The 21,466-nt window shown below is 41.8% G+C and overlaps 1 protein-coding gene across 1 annotated transcript; it reads left to right on the forward strand.

Annotated features, from left to right (window-relative positions):
* Positions 1 to 5,944: 5,944 nt before the first annotated feature.
* Positions 5,945 to 20,474, forward strand: fh (fumarate hydratase). Its single transcript, XM_063221823.1, has 10 exons — positions 5,945 to 6,116; positions 6,607 to 6,741; positions 6,958 to 7,068; positions 9,310 to 9,486; positions 10,357 to 10,539; positions 13,707 to 13,872; positions 14,820 to 15,023; positions 16,104 to 16,231; positions 19,264 to 19,417; positions 20,265 to 20,474. Exons 1-10 carry the CDS (start codon positions 6,000 to 6,002, stop codon positions 20,405 to 20,407), a joined length of 1,518 nt encoding a protein of 505 aa, XP_063077893.1. The 5' UTR covers positions 5,945 to 5,999; the 3' UTR covers positions 20,408 to 20,474.
* Positions 20,475 to 21,466: the final 992 nt, after the last annotated feature.

A 21,466-nucleotide genomic window follows, 5' to 3' on the forward strand; every position in this document is an offset into this window, starting at 1 on the left:
TCTCCATCAGTTTTACGCACTGAAGAACGGCACTTATCCTTGATTTGAGAGGGAGGAGATTTGGGTAAACTTCCTGCAGGTACTTTGATTCTGATTGGCTGCCAGCAATGTAGTCTAGTCTACGAAAAGAAAAACTAGACCCCCCCCCCCCACACACACACACACACACACACCTCCCCCATGTTCATGTTCACTGACCCAAAACAAGAGGATCTGTACTTGTGTTAGGATAGGTATATTATCATTATTATTATTATTATTATTATTATTATTATTATTATTATTATTAGGCTTTTAGTAGTAGTAGGCCTAGTAGTAGTAGTAGTAGTAGTAGTAGTAGTAGTAATAGTAGTAGTAGTAGGCTATAGCAGTAGCAGCAGTAGTAGTAGTAGTAGGCTATTAGTATTATTATTAGCCTATTATTATTACTATTATTATTATTATTATTATTGTTATTATTATTATTATTATTATTATTATTATTATTATTATTATTATTATTGATATCATTATCACTAGGCTATATTAGGGCTATGTATGGATATTAGGCCTATAATATAGGCCTAATTATAATTTCAGAGAGATAATTTCCTGGGTTAGAGAAAATGCGAAAGGGCACGCATTGGACACGTGCATTGCTAGCCCGTTTAAAATGTCAGCCTATTTCGTTGCCACTTTGCCTCTGATAGAAAGGACACTCAGCCCCGACAGACCGGCGACAGGCTCAACCAAAACACGAGGGCAGCCACAGGACCTTTACGCGAACCTCAAGCGGCCGGTGCCCTGCCAGTTTTGCACCCCCTTGACTACTCGACTTGCCCAGAATAAGACGGATGTCCTTCGTCATTTAGATAGGTGACATGAAGATTAAAGCCAGGGTACACGTCCTACCTTGGCTGAATGGCAGGTGAATCGATGAAAGCCAATATTTGAAGTTTGGCAATCATTTCTTTTAAATTATCCAAGTCAGCCTGGCGACGGCTCCCTGTGTTAAACACCCCAGCGTTATCTTGTGTCTAATTTTGACACATCAGGCGCCAGTCTTTCTGTGTAGGTCTGCACCATTCAGTGATTCTCAAACTGTGGGCCGGAGCCTTGGTGGGCTGCAAAGGTAAATAATGTGTGTGTGTGTGTGTGTGTGTGTGTGTGTGTGTGTGTGTGTGTGTGTGTGTGTGTGTGTGTGTGTGTGTGTGTGTGTGTGTGTGCGCGCGCGCGCGCGTTGCTGTTGAGTAGGCCTATTTATTTCAGTTTTATAGTTTAGTGATATTGATATATTATCAGATATGAGCCTCGATTGTGAACATTTCAAGTGGGACCCAAGTTGGAACGGGTTGTGAATGTGAACCCCTGGTCTACCCAATCATGCAGCCTGGTCTGGCTTTAGCTGGGTAGACTTCATGTCTACTAGGGTACACCAGATAGAGGTCAGCAAGAGTGGGATGAAAAATCAGTCCCGCGCAGACATCTGACCGCACTGTCCAGGTCGCGCACAGCACGATATGATGCCTGGTGGGTCTTCTTGAGTTTTTAGCCCACTATCACACAGCGTACTTCAAGTCTAAACGTTTTTAAGAGGGAACGTGTATTATTTTCCATTCATTAATTTTGACTGAACAGTTTCTCTATAAAGGACAACACGCTGATCCTTGCTGAACGCACTCGCCGTTTGGCTACTGCTTTTACGCACAGGTGGGTAAGGTGAAAAAAACGTTGAGCGCGGGAAAAATAGGCAGGCTTAGGGCAGGCAAATTTTCCCACACTGTACCCTTGACTTTAATCAATGCTACGTCTGCGAATTCATAGGGCTAATTACACTGTATCAGGAGTGTCGTCTGCAGGCGCTTTGGTGGGCCTAATTAAAATTCAGTCGTTCTGGGTAGGGTGCGCAGACTGCCCACATCCAAAGGTGCAGATGCAACATAAAAGTGTCAGACAGTTGAAGAAGGTAGGTCTGCACACTGTGGAAAACGCTCCCCAAAACTGAACTCAACTGTGTCTATGATGAAAATTAGTTAAGTAAAGGAAAAGTTGTGTTTCCGTGCTCGCCTGCTTGTTTCTACAGGATTACTGCCTACCGCAAGTACAGACTTGTATGAAATACAAGACCAGTAGGCCTTTTGATTGTTTAATATTATTTTCTGTTCAGATTGACCACCAACATGCAAGCATTAAATAGAGAGAATGCAAATAGGCTACATAAAATGATCATAAGTATGACCATGAGATAAATGTGCAAAACTTTAAATTGAGCTGTTTCCATATCCCTGTAGAGCTGTATACTGTCTCACAGTCTCAAAATATGTGCCGTTAATATTGCTTGCTGTTGTAGGCCTTCTTCAGTGTTGTAGGCTATATTCTTTGATGCTGTACTATGTCTTTGCTCTAATAAGACTTTGGTGGACATTATAATTAAATACTGTGATTAAAAAAATACTGCATCAGTGCTTACCCCAGACATTATATTCTGATTGAAAAATAGGTTAGGTAGTCCAAAATGTGACAAGGAATGGATTGAATTAAAAAGTCTCTGATCATTTGTTTATCTTAACACAAACATGCAATAAGAATTGGCATCTGGTGGCAAGGCTGCCACCCAATTCAGTGTTATACATACAGTGCTGATGCTAGCACTATCCAGGGGCCAATGAGATGCAGTAACAGCCATCTGTGCCAAGACCAAGGAGATGCTCCTGGACTTCAGAAGGACTGGGGCTATTATCTTAACACATTTTCCATCCTGCTGGGGGTGGGCTGTAAATCTGGGGGGTCCACAGACTTGGACTGGGGCAAAAAAAGCAGGTAATTTTTAGTCAAGACCGGTCTGCCAGGCTTTAAAGGGGCACAATGTAGGATGACGTCATTTGCGCGGTGCCTGTGGCATGCCTGTCTCAAAATCTACACAGTCATGAAAAAATGCTATTTAAATAAACGCGCTGTGTGAATGTTTTTTATCACATATTTCACTCTTTAAGAGACAATGAAGCCTGCAAGACAACATTTTTAGTAAGCTATTATGAGCTATTGTGACCATAACAGCCAAAATGAATATTTAAATCTGACTTTTTAGAGGTCTGCTGTGGTGACTGATACCAAGGGGAGGACCAGACCAAAACCATCAACAGTCCACCGGGCAAATGCCCTGTAGCCTATGCCTTATGGCCAGTCCACCCATGGGGGTCCATATAGTCGATGGGTGGGGAACTATGGCTCGTGGCCATCCTATCTTGCCCCCGATATAATTTTAATGCTATGCAGTTTCACATGAAACATGACATGTTTTGTAAAGCAATCTTAGACATTACATTTGCATATTTTCAGGGGACCTAGTAAACCTGGGATCTATTGTAAAGGTGGCCACCTTCAATATAGGCCGTAAGTGCAGGGGGAAATCCGGGTTTGTGTTCATAGTACGGCCCTGGAAGGACTTTATAAAATTGAAGTGGCCCTAAGAATGAAAAAGATTCCTCACCCCATAGTCAATAAACTAGACAGGAAGCACAACACCACCTACAAGAAGGATCAGAGCAAGCTGTACGTTTTCAGGAGGCTTAAAGGAATATGCCACTATTTTGGGGCTTAATACAGTTAAAATCGTTGGCCAGGGTTTATATAGGTGGTAAAATGTCTTATTTTTCATGTAAGCCGTTGTCTTGTTTTAAGACAAGTTAAAAGAGGGAGCATGTCGCTAAGCTAGTGAAAGTCAATGGATCCGTGTAACTCAGACGTGGGCAAACTCAGGCCCGGGGGCCACATGCGGCCCGCTCGGCCATTTCATGCGGCCCTCAGAGCCTTTCCCAGAAAAAAAATGCAGACTCGCATGGTCACTCATTCTTCAATGCGCTACCTAAAACAAGGGTCTTGGAAACCTAAGATTACTAAAGTACTAAATGGTGTAATTATGCTGCCGTACACCAATTCTTATTATTGGCACGGGCAAGTTGCCTACGACATCCGGCCCTTTGGTCAACTTTCTAAACCCAATGTGGCCCTTGAGCCAAAATAATTGCCCACCCCTGGTGTAGCATGTAGCAATGTATGTAGCATGTATGTTAGAAGTGTCTATCAATCTCTGGTGGATATATAGTGAAATTTCTTTGCTGTTCGCTGTTAGGATAGTAGTATGATTCAAACACATTCAACAAACTGATAGGGCAACCGTAGCCTAATGTTTAGGGTGGTGGTGTGGTCTTAAGATCAGAGGGTTGCAAGTTTGAATCCCGCTAAGTGGTGTGTAACATGCTCAACTCAACCAAAATATAAAACAACTGGGTGCTCATTCCTTAAGTTACAAATATACAAAATAAAGAGAACAGGACATCACTCCAAGTTGTGTATTTTATTGCCACTCAGACATTTTGGTCTTAACCTTCTTCAGTGTCGGGCAAACATTTCACCCAGCAGGTGCACTATACAATCAAAGCCCCAAGGTTCGAATCCCAATCTTACCTCTCCCTACACCTCCATCCATGGCTGAAGTGCCTTCAGAAAGTGACATTGCCCCAGGGACTGTAATCAATACCTTGTAAATAACTCAAACTGTAAGTCGCTTTGGATAAAAGCATCAGCCAAGTGTAATGTAATGATTCAAATGGTCTGAGGGGTGTTACAAATGTTAGGCTTATCATTGAGGTTAATTCAAAAACAATTGATTTGGACATGGAAATTATGATGACTATGGTGACTATTAATCAAAATAAGTGAACATTGTAATTTACATAATAATTTGGAATACAGTCTAAATTATACCCTGACATCATTGTGCACACAGAGACTGCACTAATGGTTAGGACTAGAGCAGTTAAATGAGAATTAATTCAGTTGTGTTGCTTACACTACCTTGACTTGTCAGTAGCCTACAAGTCTTAATTTTTTTTAAATTCAGCAATTTCAGAGATCCTGAGCATTCCAGTGGAGTAGCCTATGGTTTGTTTAGTCTTTTAAACGTCTTAACATAGGCCTACTCCAAACATCATCCAAAAAGTTAGGCAACACCACGAACCTCCAACTACCCAATGAATTGGAAACGAGTGTCGAGTTGTGAGCATAGGGCGACATCTCCTGGTCATTATGGAAATGGTAGTCCTAGACCAGGGGTGCATCCCAATATGTGTCCTTGCCTCCTCCACTTGTGCTTGTCTCCTCATCCCGCCTCCTGGCCCCTCCTCCGTGGAGAAAACGATAAAGTTTCCCAGCTGTCAGCCTCGCCACAACAACTTTTGAGGGACTGTTTTTCATTCACCATCCCAATTGCAAATGCGAAAAAGACTTTACAATTGAGCTTTTGCAAGATATTGAAATATAATGCTGTTGTCAGTGATGTCATCATGACGAGAAGCAAGTGGAGGAGGCAAGTGGAGGAGGCAAGGTCACATATTGGGATGCACATCAGGTACCAGGATATGGGTCCTACAATACTGAGTGTTATTTGAAACTAATGTATGGTAGGCTACTGTATGCATACCCTACCTTTTTATTTAATTGAGAAAGTATTTGTCAGTGGTGCTACATGTACACCTAACTAACCAGGATTATAGCTGTGTAACAAACTAGATAGTTTTAGTAATTTATGATAGTTGGTCTCAAATGTTGCCTAGGTAGACCTAGAGCTCTACATATCAGTATTACACAGAGCAATATTTTGATTGGTGAATGACAACTATGTAGCCTGCCTAGGCATAGAGTGGTGTTGGCCTATGCCTTGCCTATACGACACAAAACCTACAACGGAATATTGTCAAACAAAGCAACAAATGAACTATTAGAATTTTATTTTAAAGAATCTCACCAGAGACTTTGATCAAACTAGCTGAAGGCCCTCTTTGCGTTTGGGAACAGATGGAACTGTTTATGGACATGCTGAGCAGTCTGTACGACTCGTACAGGCGGTGTTCCCATCCGATAGCATTCCAGCAGACAGGTCCGCCCTCCAATACGGCCATTCAGTTGGTGTATTTGGTTCCGCCCTTCTTGACACGGTGCTTGGCCGCTGAGCTGCCGACATGTATCGCTCTGCAAGAAACATCCAGCGATTTAGTAGCCTTTTGCGGCTGCAGAACGGCACCGACACGAAATACTACGGCCCGGCGGTTGGAGTGATCAACTTCTATTTACGAATGGTATGCTCTTTCAACACGCACCGCAAAATGTCGTTAGTGAGAGATATGACTTCCTTGCAATGACCTTTTCTATGCATTAGTTAGCTATCTAGACAAAACGAGCTAACGAATAGACTGTCAAATGATTGTTCAGGCCACCACTGACCATTCCGCCTCCGAGTACGAATTGTGACACCAAGTGATGACAGTGATTTTATAACATGTCTCTTTTAATGTGATTTCAAGTGATTTAAGATCAGACGGGTTTGCCCATTCCTCTGATAGCAGCTTCGGAACAAGGTCAAATTGATAGGCTAGCCAGCTCAGCTAACATTCTAAGAATACACATGTAACAACTAGTACTACTGCTACTTTATGTCAAACTGCTGTACTATGTAACAAAACCTGGTGAGCTGCTAATACTCGGTGGTGTGGTTGGGTCGTGCACTATTGTTAGCATCTAGCTTCTCTAAGTGTTGCTTTAACTGTCCATTGTTTTGATTTTGTTCAGGCGAGTTCAGAATCCTACAGAATTGAACGTGACACTTTCGGGGAGTTGAAAGTTCCAAGTGACAAGTACTATGGCGCCCAGACTGTCAGATCCACCATGAATTTCAAAATCGGAGGTGTGACGGAGAGGATGCCTGTAAGTCAGTGTGCTTGTATCCTCATACGGGTGTGTTTAAAATGTTCCAATCTCAGGGTAATTTATGGAAATGCTGTTCACTGATTGCCTACAGTAGCCATGAGATGAACTGTTAAACACAATAAAAGCATGTTGGACAAAGACTATAGATGTATTCCAGTATGTACATGCTATTTGTTTTAAATTACCGACTGTCCCTAATGACTCTTTCCACAGATTCAGGTTATTAAGGCCATGGGAATTCTAAAGAGAGCTGCTGCAGAGGTGAACACAGAGTATGGGTTGGATCCAAAGATTGCCGAAGGAATAGTGAAAGCCGCAGATGAGGTGAGGATGATGCACATGCACGCATTATACATCTCTGCAACAGGGTTGGTTGTATACTGGCAATTTGGCTGCCACTATTCCAGAGGTGGGAAAAAAATGGACTGACAGAGTAAAAGTCCTGCTTACATTTTCCTTCTGACTGCTCTCAGCACAAGTGATGAATAAATCATCAACCTGGCTTAAGGGATGGGGTAATAATTGGGACCAGCTGCTTCATTGAATTGGCCAGAGCAAAAATGTGACAGGGATTTTACTTAATGCATTCTGGTTTTTCCACCTCTGCACTAGTCTATCTCAACAGTTGGTGTAACTTCACTAGAGCCTGCCTTCCTATATAGTAATAATTATCGTAATAAACAATATAGACTTGTTATGGCCCTAGCACTGGAGTTTGTGGGTGCATGCACAAGTCCCAATACGTCCTAAATTAGTATATGATGTCATTTATGTAGCTATAATTTTGTGACACTACAGTGTTGGACTCGCTTTGATTACCTCCAACAAGGAGTTTAATGTTTTCTCCAGGACCTGTTCACTTTTCGTGTTGGTGTGCATAATAACTTGTTAACGAAGTAACTTATCTGATATTCTTATGGGCCTGACTCAAGTTGATTCAGTGCTGTTTCGAACCGGCTTGTCTGTGCTGCAAGAGTGCATTTTTTAGTGAAGAGTTAATGTTTTCAGAGTCCAATAGTGGCCTTATTTCTTAGGCAGTTCATGGTGCAGTATTAGTTGCAGCAATGGAGAGGGCCTGGCCCAGCCGCCCGACACCCCTCCTCCCCCCCTTCTTCCAAAGGTCGGGTGTGTCACAGGCGAGTCAGGGGCAGCAAGCAGCTGCAATCAAACCCAGAGGGCTTAGCTGCCTCTGCTACTGTAAACCTAATCAGTGCACATCATTATCATTCAAATGTCTTCTAAGATAAATGCACTATTTGGAACATTTAGACCCCTTTTCTGAATTGTCTACAACAGAGTAGAGTGGTACTAACCAATTTTTCTGCGGAAAAAAACGTACAGTATCTCCCTCCAAGCATTCATGTGTACATAAATAATGGCAGCAATCCCCTGTTGTGTCAACCAATCAGATGGCGTCTTTCTTTTGTTTCTTCTGGACATATAATTATTGTATTTCAACTGTCTCATGAATGTCTGTCTTGTTTTAGGGCAGTGGTTCTCAATCTTTTTTGAACAAACACCTCTGTGACCTTATCATACGCATGCCAATGCCCCCTCGACCTCATCATAATCCTGCCAGCGCCCCCCTTAGTATTAAAAAAATAAAATAGACTAATGCCCTTCAATGGCAACTGAGCACCCCCCTCTCAGCTGTTCAATGGCCCCCTAGCGCTACTTGACGCCCCCATTGAGAAACACTATTTTAGGAGAAGAAAATGTTTAGATTGAGCTCACTTGCACAACTTCTACAGAGCGGACATGTTTTGAACATGGATCTATGTAGCAAATGGTTAAATTAGGTGAGTAATAGTGAGAATTAGTGATCTCACCTAGGCATATGCATTTGTGAACTTTTAATTGATTGCAAATCACAAATTGATGCATAATAATCCAAGTGGGTCCAGAAAAAAAGAAGTTTTTTCCATTGACAAGCATTCCTTTTCCCCTTTTATCTTTGGTCCCCAAGATATCAGAAAGGGTGTGAATGAGACACTCTATAAAAATAAACGCAACTAACACATCCCTGATTTCGCTATGATGTGGAATACGTTTCGATTGTGAGGTCTTTGTACGCTCCATAGAGGTAGAAAATAACACTAGAGAGGACCCCGCCCCCCTTTTTACGGCAATCTGTAGCGGCCATTATCTGTAGGTAGATCAGAGAAATGGAAATTAACGGAGAACGAGGCTCACCTCTGTCAAAAATGGCTTAATCATGTGGAAATGTCCATCAACACACTATACAAGGACAATAGTTGAAGTGTGTTGCTAACTATGTTCATAAAAGATATTATTTGATTTTTAAATGTATTTTATCGACTCATATGATTTAAGTAGATATTTAGCCTGACATTTCAAATCTGGTCTTTGATTAAAGTGTTACTTCATATTTACACAGTTTTAGTTCATTTCTTGACAGGGGTGGGCGTGTTCTCCATTGACTTGCATTGCCTACACTACCTACGGAAGTTGGGAAGCTCCAGCTGCCATTTCCCAGTGCTGTCGCAAATTGCTGTGTCCTCTCTAGTGTTATTTTCTACCTCTATGGTACGCTCTCTGTTTCAGGTCATTGCTGGCAAACTGGACGACCACTTCCCTCTGGTGGTGTGGCAGACCGGATCCGGGACTCAGACTAACATGAACGTCAACGAGGTGATTAGTAACAGAGCCATCGAGATCCTCGGAGGCAAGCTCGGGAGCAAGGATCCTGTCCACCCCAATGACCATGTCAACAAAAGCCAGGTAGGCACTCATTCGCCCATGCCTGCCTAAACGTCAAGATTTGTGGGGCGGTAGAGGTATCGGTGTGACATGCAAGCTGGATCCGTAACAACTGGTGACTCATGTTGGAAGCAATGCTGATTGATCATAAGTAAATGTCAATCTTAATTTAGATGAATAGAGTTTAGTTTTGACCAATCACTGTGTTTCTCACATCTGTAGTCACCAGTTGTTACGGGGACACCAGACCAGAAGCCCCAGATTCGCGCCCTGGTCTGCCTGACTTCTTCAAAGTGTCCTTGTTGAGCAAGATACTAAACTGCAAATTGCTCCTGGTGAGCAGGGTTTGGTGCCTTTGCCTGGCTACTGCTGTGTGAATGTGTTCATTAATGGGCAAATGCGAGGCATGGATTGTAAAGGGCTTTGAGTGCTCAAGCAATGTATAAAAGCGCCATATGTATAGCCGGCCTGATGTTTGCCATGTGCATTACGTCCCTTTTTGGGGGATAAAATTCTTGGGGAAAGCCAGGACAAAGTCTTGGTGGTATTGGCAAAGAAGAAACAAGAGACAAGGACCTGTAGACTAGCGTTCTTCACGCTCAACATGCCGAAGATGTGTTGTGTGGTGTGGTCGGCTGCTCAAATAATATAGTCAAACAGCCTTGGCTGAAGCATGGACTGTGTCTATTTACTTTAGGCTAGCCGATATTGTATGTAAGTTAATGAGACTTTGGGTTTGTTTTTCCCCAAAAGATGTGGGACCATTCATTCACAAACAAAGTACCCGGTTATACTTATACAGTGAATTCTGTTTTTACCATTTTACACTGGAAAAGCAAGCCTTCATACAATGCTACCTTCATTTGCATAATTTCTGTGTTCTTTCCTTAGAGCTCTAACGATACGTTTCCAACGGCGATGCATATCGCCGCGGCAACAGAGGTCCACGAGGTGCTCCTTCCAGGGCTTCAGCATCTCCACGACAGTTTGGCTGCCAAGGCAGCAGAGTTTAAAGACATCATTAAGATCGGACGCACACACACACAGGACGCTGTGCCGCTCTCTCTTGGACAGGTGTGGATGACCAGGGCCGGTTCTGCCCCCCCCCCCCCCCCCTTACCTTTGAAAGAAAAAAAAAACCTCTTTCTTATACCTTACAGAACACAAGAGTAATATCCGTAGTAAGCTTAACTAAATAGCATCAAGAACAATAACCGTTTTTCATCAAATGGATTTGTGGTTCTTTTTGACAGGCGACCAACACATCAGATTGAGTCGCATGAAAGTAGCTTCACTGTGTGGTGTGTTGGATGTGATGGTGGTGGGGCCCCCAACCCCAGATGAGAGGGAGGTTATCAATGTGTTTGAATTGTAACGTGAAATTGAAATGCCAGGAGAGTGATACAGTACATTTGCATGTAAAATGCATGTGTAGACAATAAGCCTACCAAGGAGGTCTGCATTGATCTACACTACCTACAGCATCACAAAGCATGGCAGCATAACAATTTTAATAAGCTACACATTTGTGCTGTCTTCCAAACCAATTTCATTTCTGGACTGGAAATAGTGGTGCATTTGTGAGTAGGAGACTGAGAAGGGGGCTATCTATGTGTTTGAACTGGAGGGACAGGGTGAGAGAAAGGGAGAAGAGCTGTCAAGCTATTGAATTTCATAATATACAAAATATAGTAAATAGCCTCACTTGTCTGCTGTGCATGGTTCTGTTACATGATTAATGTAGGCTATGTCATTCTGGTCTGGAAATTAATGTTTTTTTAAGCATACAACAAGCAGGTAATTCATGTGGATGGAAGGAGATATGGCAGCTAAAATTGTTTTAAACATTGCACCAGTATTACTTTACATTGCTTGTCAAAGCAAGTATTATGATATCAGGTGGGTGTTAGTGAGTAGTGAGTAGGCTACTAACAGCTAGGCTACTTTACTGGATTTCATTGCTTGGCATACTTGGCTAATGTTAGCATGCTAATTAGCGATTTCTCTGATCAAAAACAAAGCTCTTTTTCTCTCTAATTCCAAATAGTAACCTCATAACTATTAGGCTTTCCATAATCACAAACGGTTGCTGATTAAATCACATAGTTCCAAAACACCCTCTGAAACTCCTGCATCATGCAATGAGTGGTTTAATGAGAACATAATAATCTCCATCCAGCAGAGCAGCACTACTGTTTGCTAGAGATGATATAAAACCCGGAGGATCCGGTTGGAGAGCCGGGTAAAGACCTCATCCGAACAGACCGGATGGCTGTCGTGCATTGAGCCGCCAAAGGCGGGTCAGACGGCATTTCATTAATGTCAACAAAATGGCAGTTACAACGCGATAAATTGTGAAACCGGACTGTATCCTCTTTAGTCGACTACAACAGCCATTCTCTAATCTCCCTACTATGCTGTTCAGTCACGAACACTCACTGAGTAAAACTGAACCAACTCCCGCCTCGTCATTCATCGAGCCTGTTTGATCCGTCCAGCCTGTTGTGGCCAATTGAGTCGCGGATCCCCACTCCCTATGTGTGTGCTTCTGACTCTGTTGAGGTCTACATTTCTAAATGTTAACAATGCTCTGCCAACGCTTTAACATCTCAGTATGTAGGCTACTCTTAGGGAAATTATAGTCTACAGACGTGACTCTACTATCACTCACTGCGTTACAGCGTACCGTCTTTAAAGACACTGCTGTCACTCCCCTCGTCCGAGTCACTCAGCAGCGGCGCCCTCGGCGACTCGGTGAGACGAATCCTGACTGATTTGTTGGTAGCAGCGAATCCCCTACGGATCGGACCAACGCTTAAGTTTCGTTTTTGCCACGAGTGTGCGAGTCGCAAGGCAACTCGGCAGCGGAAGCGAGTGGTCATCTGCTGCTCGCCTCCTGACTGTCCCTGCTCAACTAGACTTCTGCTCTCAAACATTTGAGTTGTAGTCTTCTTAAATACAAACACACACATTATTTATTGCAAAATCAGGAACATGCCGTTTCACTGCTGTTCGAGTTGTGGTTGCATGTTTAGTGAGGAGACCCAGGTGGGTCGGATCGCAGCATGAGTTTAGGAACTGTGACATTCATAAAGTGAGTTTTGTTGATCAAACTGTCTTACTCTTTGATTTATCAACGTGAATTGATAAATGGAACAACAAAGGTGAGGCGCATAGCTACTTAACGAAAGAAACGTTTTAAAAAATACATTATTATTTATTTTTTATTTATTTTAAATAAGTGATCCGAGTGATCCGTCTAATCCGGTTACCCTCCTTGGAATGATCCAATCAATCCGGACGCCTCAAAGAGTCGAGTTAAGCACCTCTACTGTTTGCGCTTGCCCTCTGTCTCTCGAGTGAGTCTCCAAATTCAAAATAGATCGCGCGCTGTCACTCGTCCCGCCCCCTTTCTCAGAACTGTCTGTTTATTGGTTCACAGACTTCCCAGAGACAGTTGGAAGCAATATTACTTTTGGCTGAGGGGCGCTTTGCCGTGAGGAGCGCTTTCGCCACTCTTTGTTGATTGCGACTTCATAAAAAAAACTTCATATCGCAAAATTACGCATAGGAGAGCGCCATTTCGGCGCTCCTTCTTCACATGGCGCTCTAGGCGACCGCCTAGCCGGCCTATGCTAAAAACCGGCCCTGTGGATGACTCTCTTACACTCAAGTATTTAAAGAATCACGCTGGAAATTAGATTTTTTTTCATGGCAGCATTGTTGCATTTGATAGATGTCCACAGCCCAAGTCTACTTTTCTCAAAATTGGTGTCTGGCTTGCCGTCATCTACAAAATCATAGTGTATGTATTCCACATTGGTCCCGGTATAGTTTTAAACCATAAGTATGCATCTTTTTTTCTTAAATGAAAAATGTGGCAAGAAGTAATTAGTAACGACAAACCAACACACAGCTGATTTAACTTAATCTGATAATTGCCTTCATATGAGCCACTCTGGAAGCACAGTCAGATCCCCACCCCCCACTTCCCTCAACAAACTTGTGTGGCTACTCTGGTCTGTCTGTGATCTGGTGTGTCTGTCTCTGGTCTACACTGTGTTTTTGAGTCAATTCAAAACTGACATGAAAGATGCATATTGGAGTCCATGGTAAAGATGTAGATACTGTATGTTCAATAAATGCCCCCATTCATTTCAAATTGCTAATATCAATCATTAGTGCATGCAAAGGCTGAACCAAAGGAAAGCATACACTTTTTTGTTTGCTTTGTCATGCAGGAGTTCGGCGGATACGTTCAGCAAGTCAAGTACAGCATTGAGCGGGTGAAGGCCGCTATGCCCCGCGTGTATGAGCTGGCGGCTGGCGGAACTGCCGTTGGCACAGGCCTGAACACCCGTATCGGATTTGCAGAGAAGGTGGCAGACAAAGTTTCTGCTCTCACCGGTAAGCCGTGTTTCACATGCGTACTGTGATATGAGTGGTGGTGGTTATACAGTTGTGTGATGACGCATGCCCTCACAGAACGGGCGGTGTGACTGACAAAACCACAAAAGGGTCATTGCAGATGAAATCACTTTCAGGGCTTCATTGGCACAGATTTTAATGAAACTTGCTATGTTGATTCATTCCTATTCAGAACTATTTTTCTATTGCAAATTGTAGGAATAGTTATATCGTTATAAAGTATGTTTTTTGTTTTTTTCGTGCTCTTTTAACCAGGTCAACAGACCTATGTCATGTGCAAACCCTCCAAAAAGCAAGCTAGGGTCAGACAAACTTTTTGCGTGTGTGGACTATATGCAGGGCTGAGAGGTGTGGTTACCATACTACGTTACATACAGTACTGATACATGGATGTTCTGGCTCAGATTGCTGTCCATGGTGCTAGTGTAAAATGCAAAATTGGAGAGGACATTTCCTTACATTTCCTCAGTAACCTCACGTGGTGCGTTGCTTGGCCTTTTGAAGTTGAGCTTGAATGCGAGTATCCCAACTCAGGACCTCAGATATGTGTGTTCTAGGGTATTTGAAACGGTTGTCTCTCTCTCACAGTTTGAATTACACCTATTACCCAAAGTCAGTATGGGAAGTTGAAGTTGGAAGTACCATGGGCCTTCCTTTGTGTCTGTGTTGTGTTCAATGTAGTTAAATGTAGTGTTTTTTATGTCTATGATATTTATGCAGTTTAAAAATAAATAAAAATAAAAATAAATAAAGTAAAATTTTAATTGTATGTACTCTCCCCCTGTAACTATTAGTATTAATATTATTATCAAATGTATTTTAAACTAAACATACAACAGATTGTGGAGGGTCAGATGACAAATGTGATGAAACTAACTGTAATCTGTTTTTTGAACTTTTTTTTTGTACCCCCTCTTGACGGTCAGGCCTACCATTTGTGACTGCGCCAAACAAGTTTGAGGCCCTGGCGGCCCACGACGCCCTGGTGGAGCTGAGTGGAGCCCTGAACACGGTGGCCGTCAGCATGATGAAGATAGCCAACGACATCCGCTTCCTGGGCTCAGGGCCGCGTTCCGGCCTGGGAGAACTCATCTTACCCGAGAACGAGCCCGGCAGCAGCATCATGCCTGGTGAGTCTTAACGTTTTAGGTTTGCACCAAAGATCTTAGAACAGAGCAGACATGCATGCTCCTAAACCTTTCGTCAAAATTCAGCGTTTTGACATCAAAATGGGCCATTTACGTGAATCGTGCAGATCTGAGGTGGGGTGATGTGTGAGCGAGCAGAACTGTTGACCGCAGAAAACTTCATAGGCCTACAACCACTTCTGTCTTCTTGTGACAGAAAAGTACCAGATATATTCCCTAAGCCACAACCTACAAGTTCGATTGAGCAATTACAGCATTTAGCAGTTATTTATTAAAGCCACTTTGTGTAAAATACCATCTCAAGTCCTCCAATCGTTGGGGGCGGGCTTTGGAAGGATGACAGAAAGAGTAGAATAGCTATGGCTAACGAAAAGCTGTTTTTGACCAAGGCACTGCAGAGGCAATTTGAACCATAATGACAATGGTTCGGCCCTCAGCTATTTGAACTGAGTGATTCCAGAGTGATATTTTCACATTTTAGTCTGGCTTCATGCTTCAGATGGATAGCCTTTATTGTCCCAAGGGGAAATTCATTTTCACCACCTTAATTTCTTGTCACAGTCTAAATCAGGACATGAAGCATACAAGACGGACATGGAGACATCATCATCATCAGACATTGAATAACAGATACATGCACACTCACTGTCAGACAACACACACTTTGCTCTTCTCATGTTCGTATTAGCCTGGTTTTCACCACACCTCTGTGTGTGTGTAGCTCTGGAGCTCAAACACACACAGAGGTCTGGGAGACTGTAGCAGGATTCCATTTCTCCGGTCAAAAAAATAATCTGAGCATTTATTGGTTCTTTATCAATGGCAGCACGCCTGGATTGAGGAGTTCCAGGACAGATTATAGACTATATTGACGCTTTAGAGATGAACAGAAAACGTTTTTGAAGGTATTTGTTGGTGATGAGGATGTGCAGAATGATGGATAAAGCCATGCCTTCTGAAGGCGGAGCCAATGCATGTTCTCCCAGACCTAGTAGTGGAGCTGTGTGCTGTGTGCAAGACCCAGGCAACGTATGTATTATCTCTCAATGTTCTCCCCCCCAGGTAAAGTGAACCCTACTCAGTGTGAGGCCATGACCATGGTGGCTGCCCAGGTGATGGGGAACCACGTGGCCGTTACTATCGGGGGAAGCAACGGACACTTTGAGCTCAACGTCTTCAAACCCATGATGGTACAGTGCATACATACGTACATATGACGTGCAATACCACCTACAATTTCATTCAGTTCTGTTGGGAAAGTTTGAACAATTTTTTGTATTATATTTTATGCATTTTCCGTATTTGTATAACTCATGCTGTATACCATCACACATTCTATATTTCATGAGTAGCCCGTGTACAGCTATGCTCAAAATGATAGCAGTGTCTTAACAGAAGTGAGTAAATGTCAAAATTCTTCAAATAAATTGTACTTTAATGAGCTGAAATACCCTGCCAGGCAACCAGAAAGCTATAATTTCACTGTAGATTCAAAATGAACACTTTCAGGTCACAAACAGAAAATGCAAAGATTGGCAATCAATTTTAATGAATTGTCATCTTGTATGCCCTTGTGACTCACACAGAAGTGGTTGTGTCCCTGAACTAGGGCTGCACGATATTAGAAAAGTATGCGATACACGATAACATGACTGTATATCGCAATATCGATATTACTCGCGATATTTAATATATACAGTGCCCTCCATAATTATTGGCACCCCTGGTTGAGATGTGTTAAAAGCCTTAAAATAAATTCAGTGTTTATTGCAGAAGAATACTGTCACACTGAAAATTTTAGGAAAATGTAGCCTTCAACTCAAATGAATTTTAGGAAAATAAAAAAAATCCCTGACTAAAAAATAATTATTTTTCGTTAAATCACCTGTTCCACAATTATTGGCACCCTTAACAATTCCCAGGAAATAAATATAATTGAAGCATTTCTGTCATTTCTACAGTAGTTTACAAAGTTTACCAGAGTATGTAGGAACATTTAATTAGTAGTTCATCACTTCCTGTTTCCCTGGGGTATAAATATGACGTGACACCAAGGCCATTTCTCTTATCCACTCTTAAACATGGGAAAGACAAAGGAACACAGCATACAAGTGAGGCAGATGTGCGTCGACCTTCACAGGTCAGGCAGAGGCTACAAGAAGATTGCCACTCAACTGCAGCTGCCCATATCTACTGTGAGAGGAATAATTAAGAAGTTCAAAACAACTGGAACAGTGGTAAACAAGCCTGGACGAGGACCCAAGTTTATTTTGCCACCACGCACAGTGAGGAGGATGGTAAGAGAAATCAAAATATCTCCAAAGCTCACTGTTACAGAATTACAACAAATGGTAGCATCCTGGGGTCACAAAGTCTCCAAATCAACCATCAGGCGCTGTCTACACGCCAACAAGCTGTTTGGGAGGCATGCACAAAGAAAACCTTTCCTCACCCACAATCATAAAAGCAAACGTCTGGAGTTCGCCCAGCGGTATTGGGGCTTCAACTGGGACCGTGTGCCTTGGTCAGATGAGACCAAGATTGAGTTTTTTGGCAACAAACACTCTAAGTGGGTCTGGCGTGCCACGAAAGATGCGCATGCTGAAAAGCACCTCATACCCACTGTGAAGTATGGGGGTGGGTCAGTGATGCTGTGGGGCTGTTTCGCTTCCAAAGGCCCTGGGAAGCTTGTTAGGGTGCATGGCATCATGAATGCTTTGAAATACCAGGACATTTTAAATCAAAATCTGTTGCCCTCTGCCAAAAAGCTGAAGATGGGTCGTTACTGGGTCTTTCAGCAAGACAATGACCCTAAACATATGGCCAAATCTACACAGAAATGGTTAACCAGACACAAAATCAAGCTCCTCCCATGGCCATCTCAGTCCCCAGACCTCAACCCCATTGAGAACCTGTGGGGTGAGCTGAAGAGGAGAGTACAGAGGAGAGGACCCAGGTCTCTGGATGATTTAGAGAGATTCTGCAAAGAGGAATGGCTGAAGATCCCTCTTTCTGTCTTTTCCCATCTTGTGAAACATTATAGGAGAAGATTAGGTGCTGTTTTGTTGGCAAAAGGGGGTTGTACAAAATATTAACAACAGGGGTGCTAATAATTGTGACACACATTATTTGATGTCAAACAATTATTTCTTTACGTGGGATTTTTTCCCCACTGAATAAATGCACTTGTATTGAAGGTTGGATTTTTCTCTTTTTTTCCATTAAGGTCCCATATTATTTAGAGAAAAATAATAATAATTGGAAGCTAAAAAACACATCTCAACCAGGGGTGCCAATAATAATGGAGGGCACTGTACATATATTTTCCCCTCTCTACTTGCCATTCTACACTTTATCATGTATGAAACAACTGAGAGCAATGTTTTATTTCCAACATTATTTTTATTAGGAAAAAAACATGGCTAATTACAGCATCAACTTAAAATGTCAAACTTTTTAATACCTTTTTTAACCTTTTCACCAAATTGGCTGTTATTAAAATTTTTAACGTAGGTATCACGATATAACCAACTCGCGATAGCGATACATTTTCGATATATCTTGCAGCCCTACCCTGAACAGTTGACATTGGGCTGGAGTCCTCCAAAATTCAGCCACATCTCCTCCCTTCTGAGTTCCCTTCTGAAACCCTACCTAACTGAATTAGGAAGACATGTGGTAGCAATCACTGCTTCAAATGGCTTTTAAAATGGAGGGACTTTAGTGTCGCTCTGGCTGCTTTGATGTTTTGGAAATGTGGTCAAGTCATGTGGTTCTGCTAAGAGGAGGGGGTTATAAGAAGAGGTGCTAATTCTCTGCAATTTTTTAGACATGTCGATCATAAAGTAGTCATTGATGACTTGTATTGACCTACTGGCACATCTGCCAGCCGATACATTGGTACAAAAAGTGTTTTTTATTTTTATTTTTTTATTTTGTGGCATCGACAAATAAAGAGGTGCAAAGAGCTCTAGACTATCTTTTGTGTTAGTTTCACTGGTACAGCTTCCTGTGGTTTGCGTATTTGGAATAACTGAATAGATTATTAACCAGGCTGCAGATTTAAACTAAACCAGAGCTATCAGTATCATTACATTTTTGTTACATTCAAGATACAGGAATGGGAAAGAAGTGCATACTGCATCTTGCACAACGCTAGCTGGCTGATGGTAAAGTATCCATGAAGACTAATTGATTCATCTGATTTTTCCCCTCCTTCCAGATAAAAAATGTGCTCAACTCTGCAAAATTGCTTGGAGATGCTTCCGTCTCGTTTACCGACAACTGTGTGGTCGGCATACTCCCCAACACCGAGAGAATCAATAAGCTGATGAACGAGTCTCTGATGCTTGTCACCGCACTTAACCCACACATTGGTACGTTTCTCTGACAAGTCTTTTTTGTTGAGTCCAAGGGTATTTTCACACCTAGTCCCCTAATGAACCAAACTCAGTTAACTCATTCCTCGTTTGAAATCATGAAATTTTAAATAATTCTTGGTCTCTCCATGAACATGACTATTAGCAGGTTTTTTGTTATTCTGGAAACAAATGCACTCGGGAACACTTGGGAAGAGAAGTTTTGAAGAGACCATTCTATTTTATACACAGTTTAAAGAAAAAAGGGACAACATGGCACAGTTAAGATCATTAATAGTCAATACTGTACCCATTCTGAATTCAAAACAACATATTCAATTACCGGTAGTTGTAAAGAATAGGTTGGCACTTATCCTCCAAGGCCCATTCCTCCGTTGCAAATTGTTTTACCTGGTCCAAATTAATGGATGCTGTCCATGAATGGACATTGAGGACTAATATAATAACTTCTGAACATATAATTAAATAGTGAAGTGTTTACATGTTTTATTCACAATTAAATTGAGTTTATTTCTAATTAAATGCCCCATGTAACCTAACCAAGGCTATTGTTTGTCTCCATAGTGAATTTGTTTCCAGAAACTGTAACTGTCACTGAGAACTCGAGAGAGATGTGTAATTTCTTGACTGGGGCTAATCATTTTGAGCCCAACTGTACCTTAGTCTTTTTATTCAACTTAAATTGTAGCATTAATATTTTTTATGTTTGCATTATTGAAATCTTCTTGCACGTGTTGGAGTTGTCCAGATTACATTCACTACAGACTGCAGCCTACAGAGTTGTATGTGACAAATGTAAGTATGTAATATATTCCTAAAGCATTTTGGTCTCTTCTGTCTGCAGGTTATGACAAAGCTGCAACAATTGCCAAGACTGCCCACAAGGAGGGCACCACTCTGAAGGCCATGGCCATCAAGCTGGGCTACCTCACAGAGGAGGAGTTTGACAAGTGGGTTAGGCCCCAGGACATGCTCGGACCCAAGTGAATCACTAACAAGCTGCACACAAATGATCTATCTGTAAAATAATAAAGACATTTTTTGGATGAAATTATTTCTTTTTGTTGTTTTGATAATCTGTAAACATTGTGACACTTAAAAAAAAAAAAAAACGTAACACTATTAGGGGGTAGTTTAAATCCTCAGACTTGGAGCCAGATGTGGAATCGGGAGCATTTAAGATACCGACTATTAAAGTTAGTCAAACCAGTCATTGCTTTTGATATGATTGTCAAACCAAGAAAATATCCAGTAAACGTCAAAGAACATTAAACGTGATTTGAATTGATGATTCTCCTCATTCTTAGTAAAAGCACAAACGTGTGTTCTTCTAGACCAGGGATGTCAAACTCAAAATCAAAATCTGGGATCAAGTCACGGGCCAAATTCAGTATTTATTAAAAAATGCACTGAACGTGTCCACACACTTCATACTTAAGTACACATGCTTCATACTTGGAGCTAGTCAAATAACACATTCCCATTATATATAATTATGCCATCATATACTGCACTTCTATGTGCTATTGTGTACTGCTACACTAACCTGGACCCACACACAACTCTTCTGATACCCAAAGTTTTGCCTTCAAGTCATATTTTCTATATATTAATGGTGTATGTGGGTTAACTGTAATACACATTTGAAAGGATCTCGTGGGCCAAATGAAATGGCTCCGCAGGCCATATTTGGCCCACGGGCCTGAGTTTGACATCCCTGTTTTAGACAGTCTTGCTCCAGCTATACATTTTTATTTATTATTTATTTATATTTCAAGGAGGAAGACATTGAATTACTTTAGGTAGATAAAGAATGAAAATCAGGCATAGTGCTTAAACCATTGTTTGGCGTTGTGTTTAGGTTTGGCTCAAATACAATAATTGCTTTCAGACGTCAGAAAGCTAAACTATGCAGCAACTGAGAGCTGCTTTGGCACGTATGTTCTTACAGGTTTTACCAATAGTTTGTTCTGATGTCGTCAACCTTATTCTCGATTTTACCTCTTCAATGAGATTAAAACAGGCCAACACTGACTTTAGGAGTAT

The sequence above is a fragment of the Engraulis encrasicolus genome, chromosome 17 (assembly GCF_034702125.1).
Source record: "Engraulis encrasicolus isolate BLACKSEA-1 chromosome 17, IST_EnEncr_1.0, whole genome shotgun sequence".
In the NCBI taxonomy this organism is placed as follows: Eukaryota; Metazoa; Chordata; class Actinopteri; order Clupeiformes; family Engraulidae; genus Engraulis; species Engraulis encrasicolus.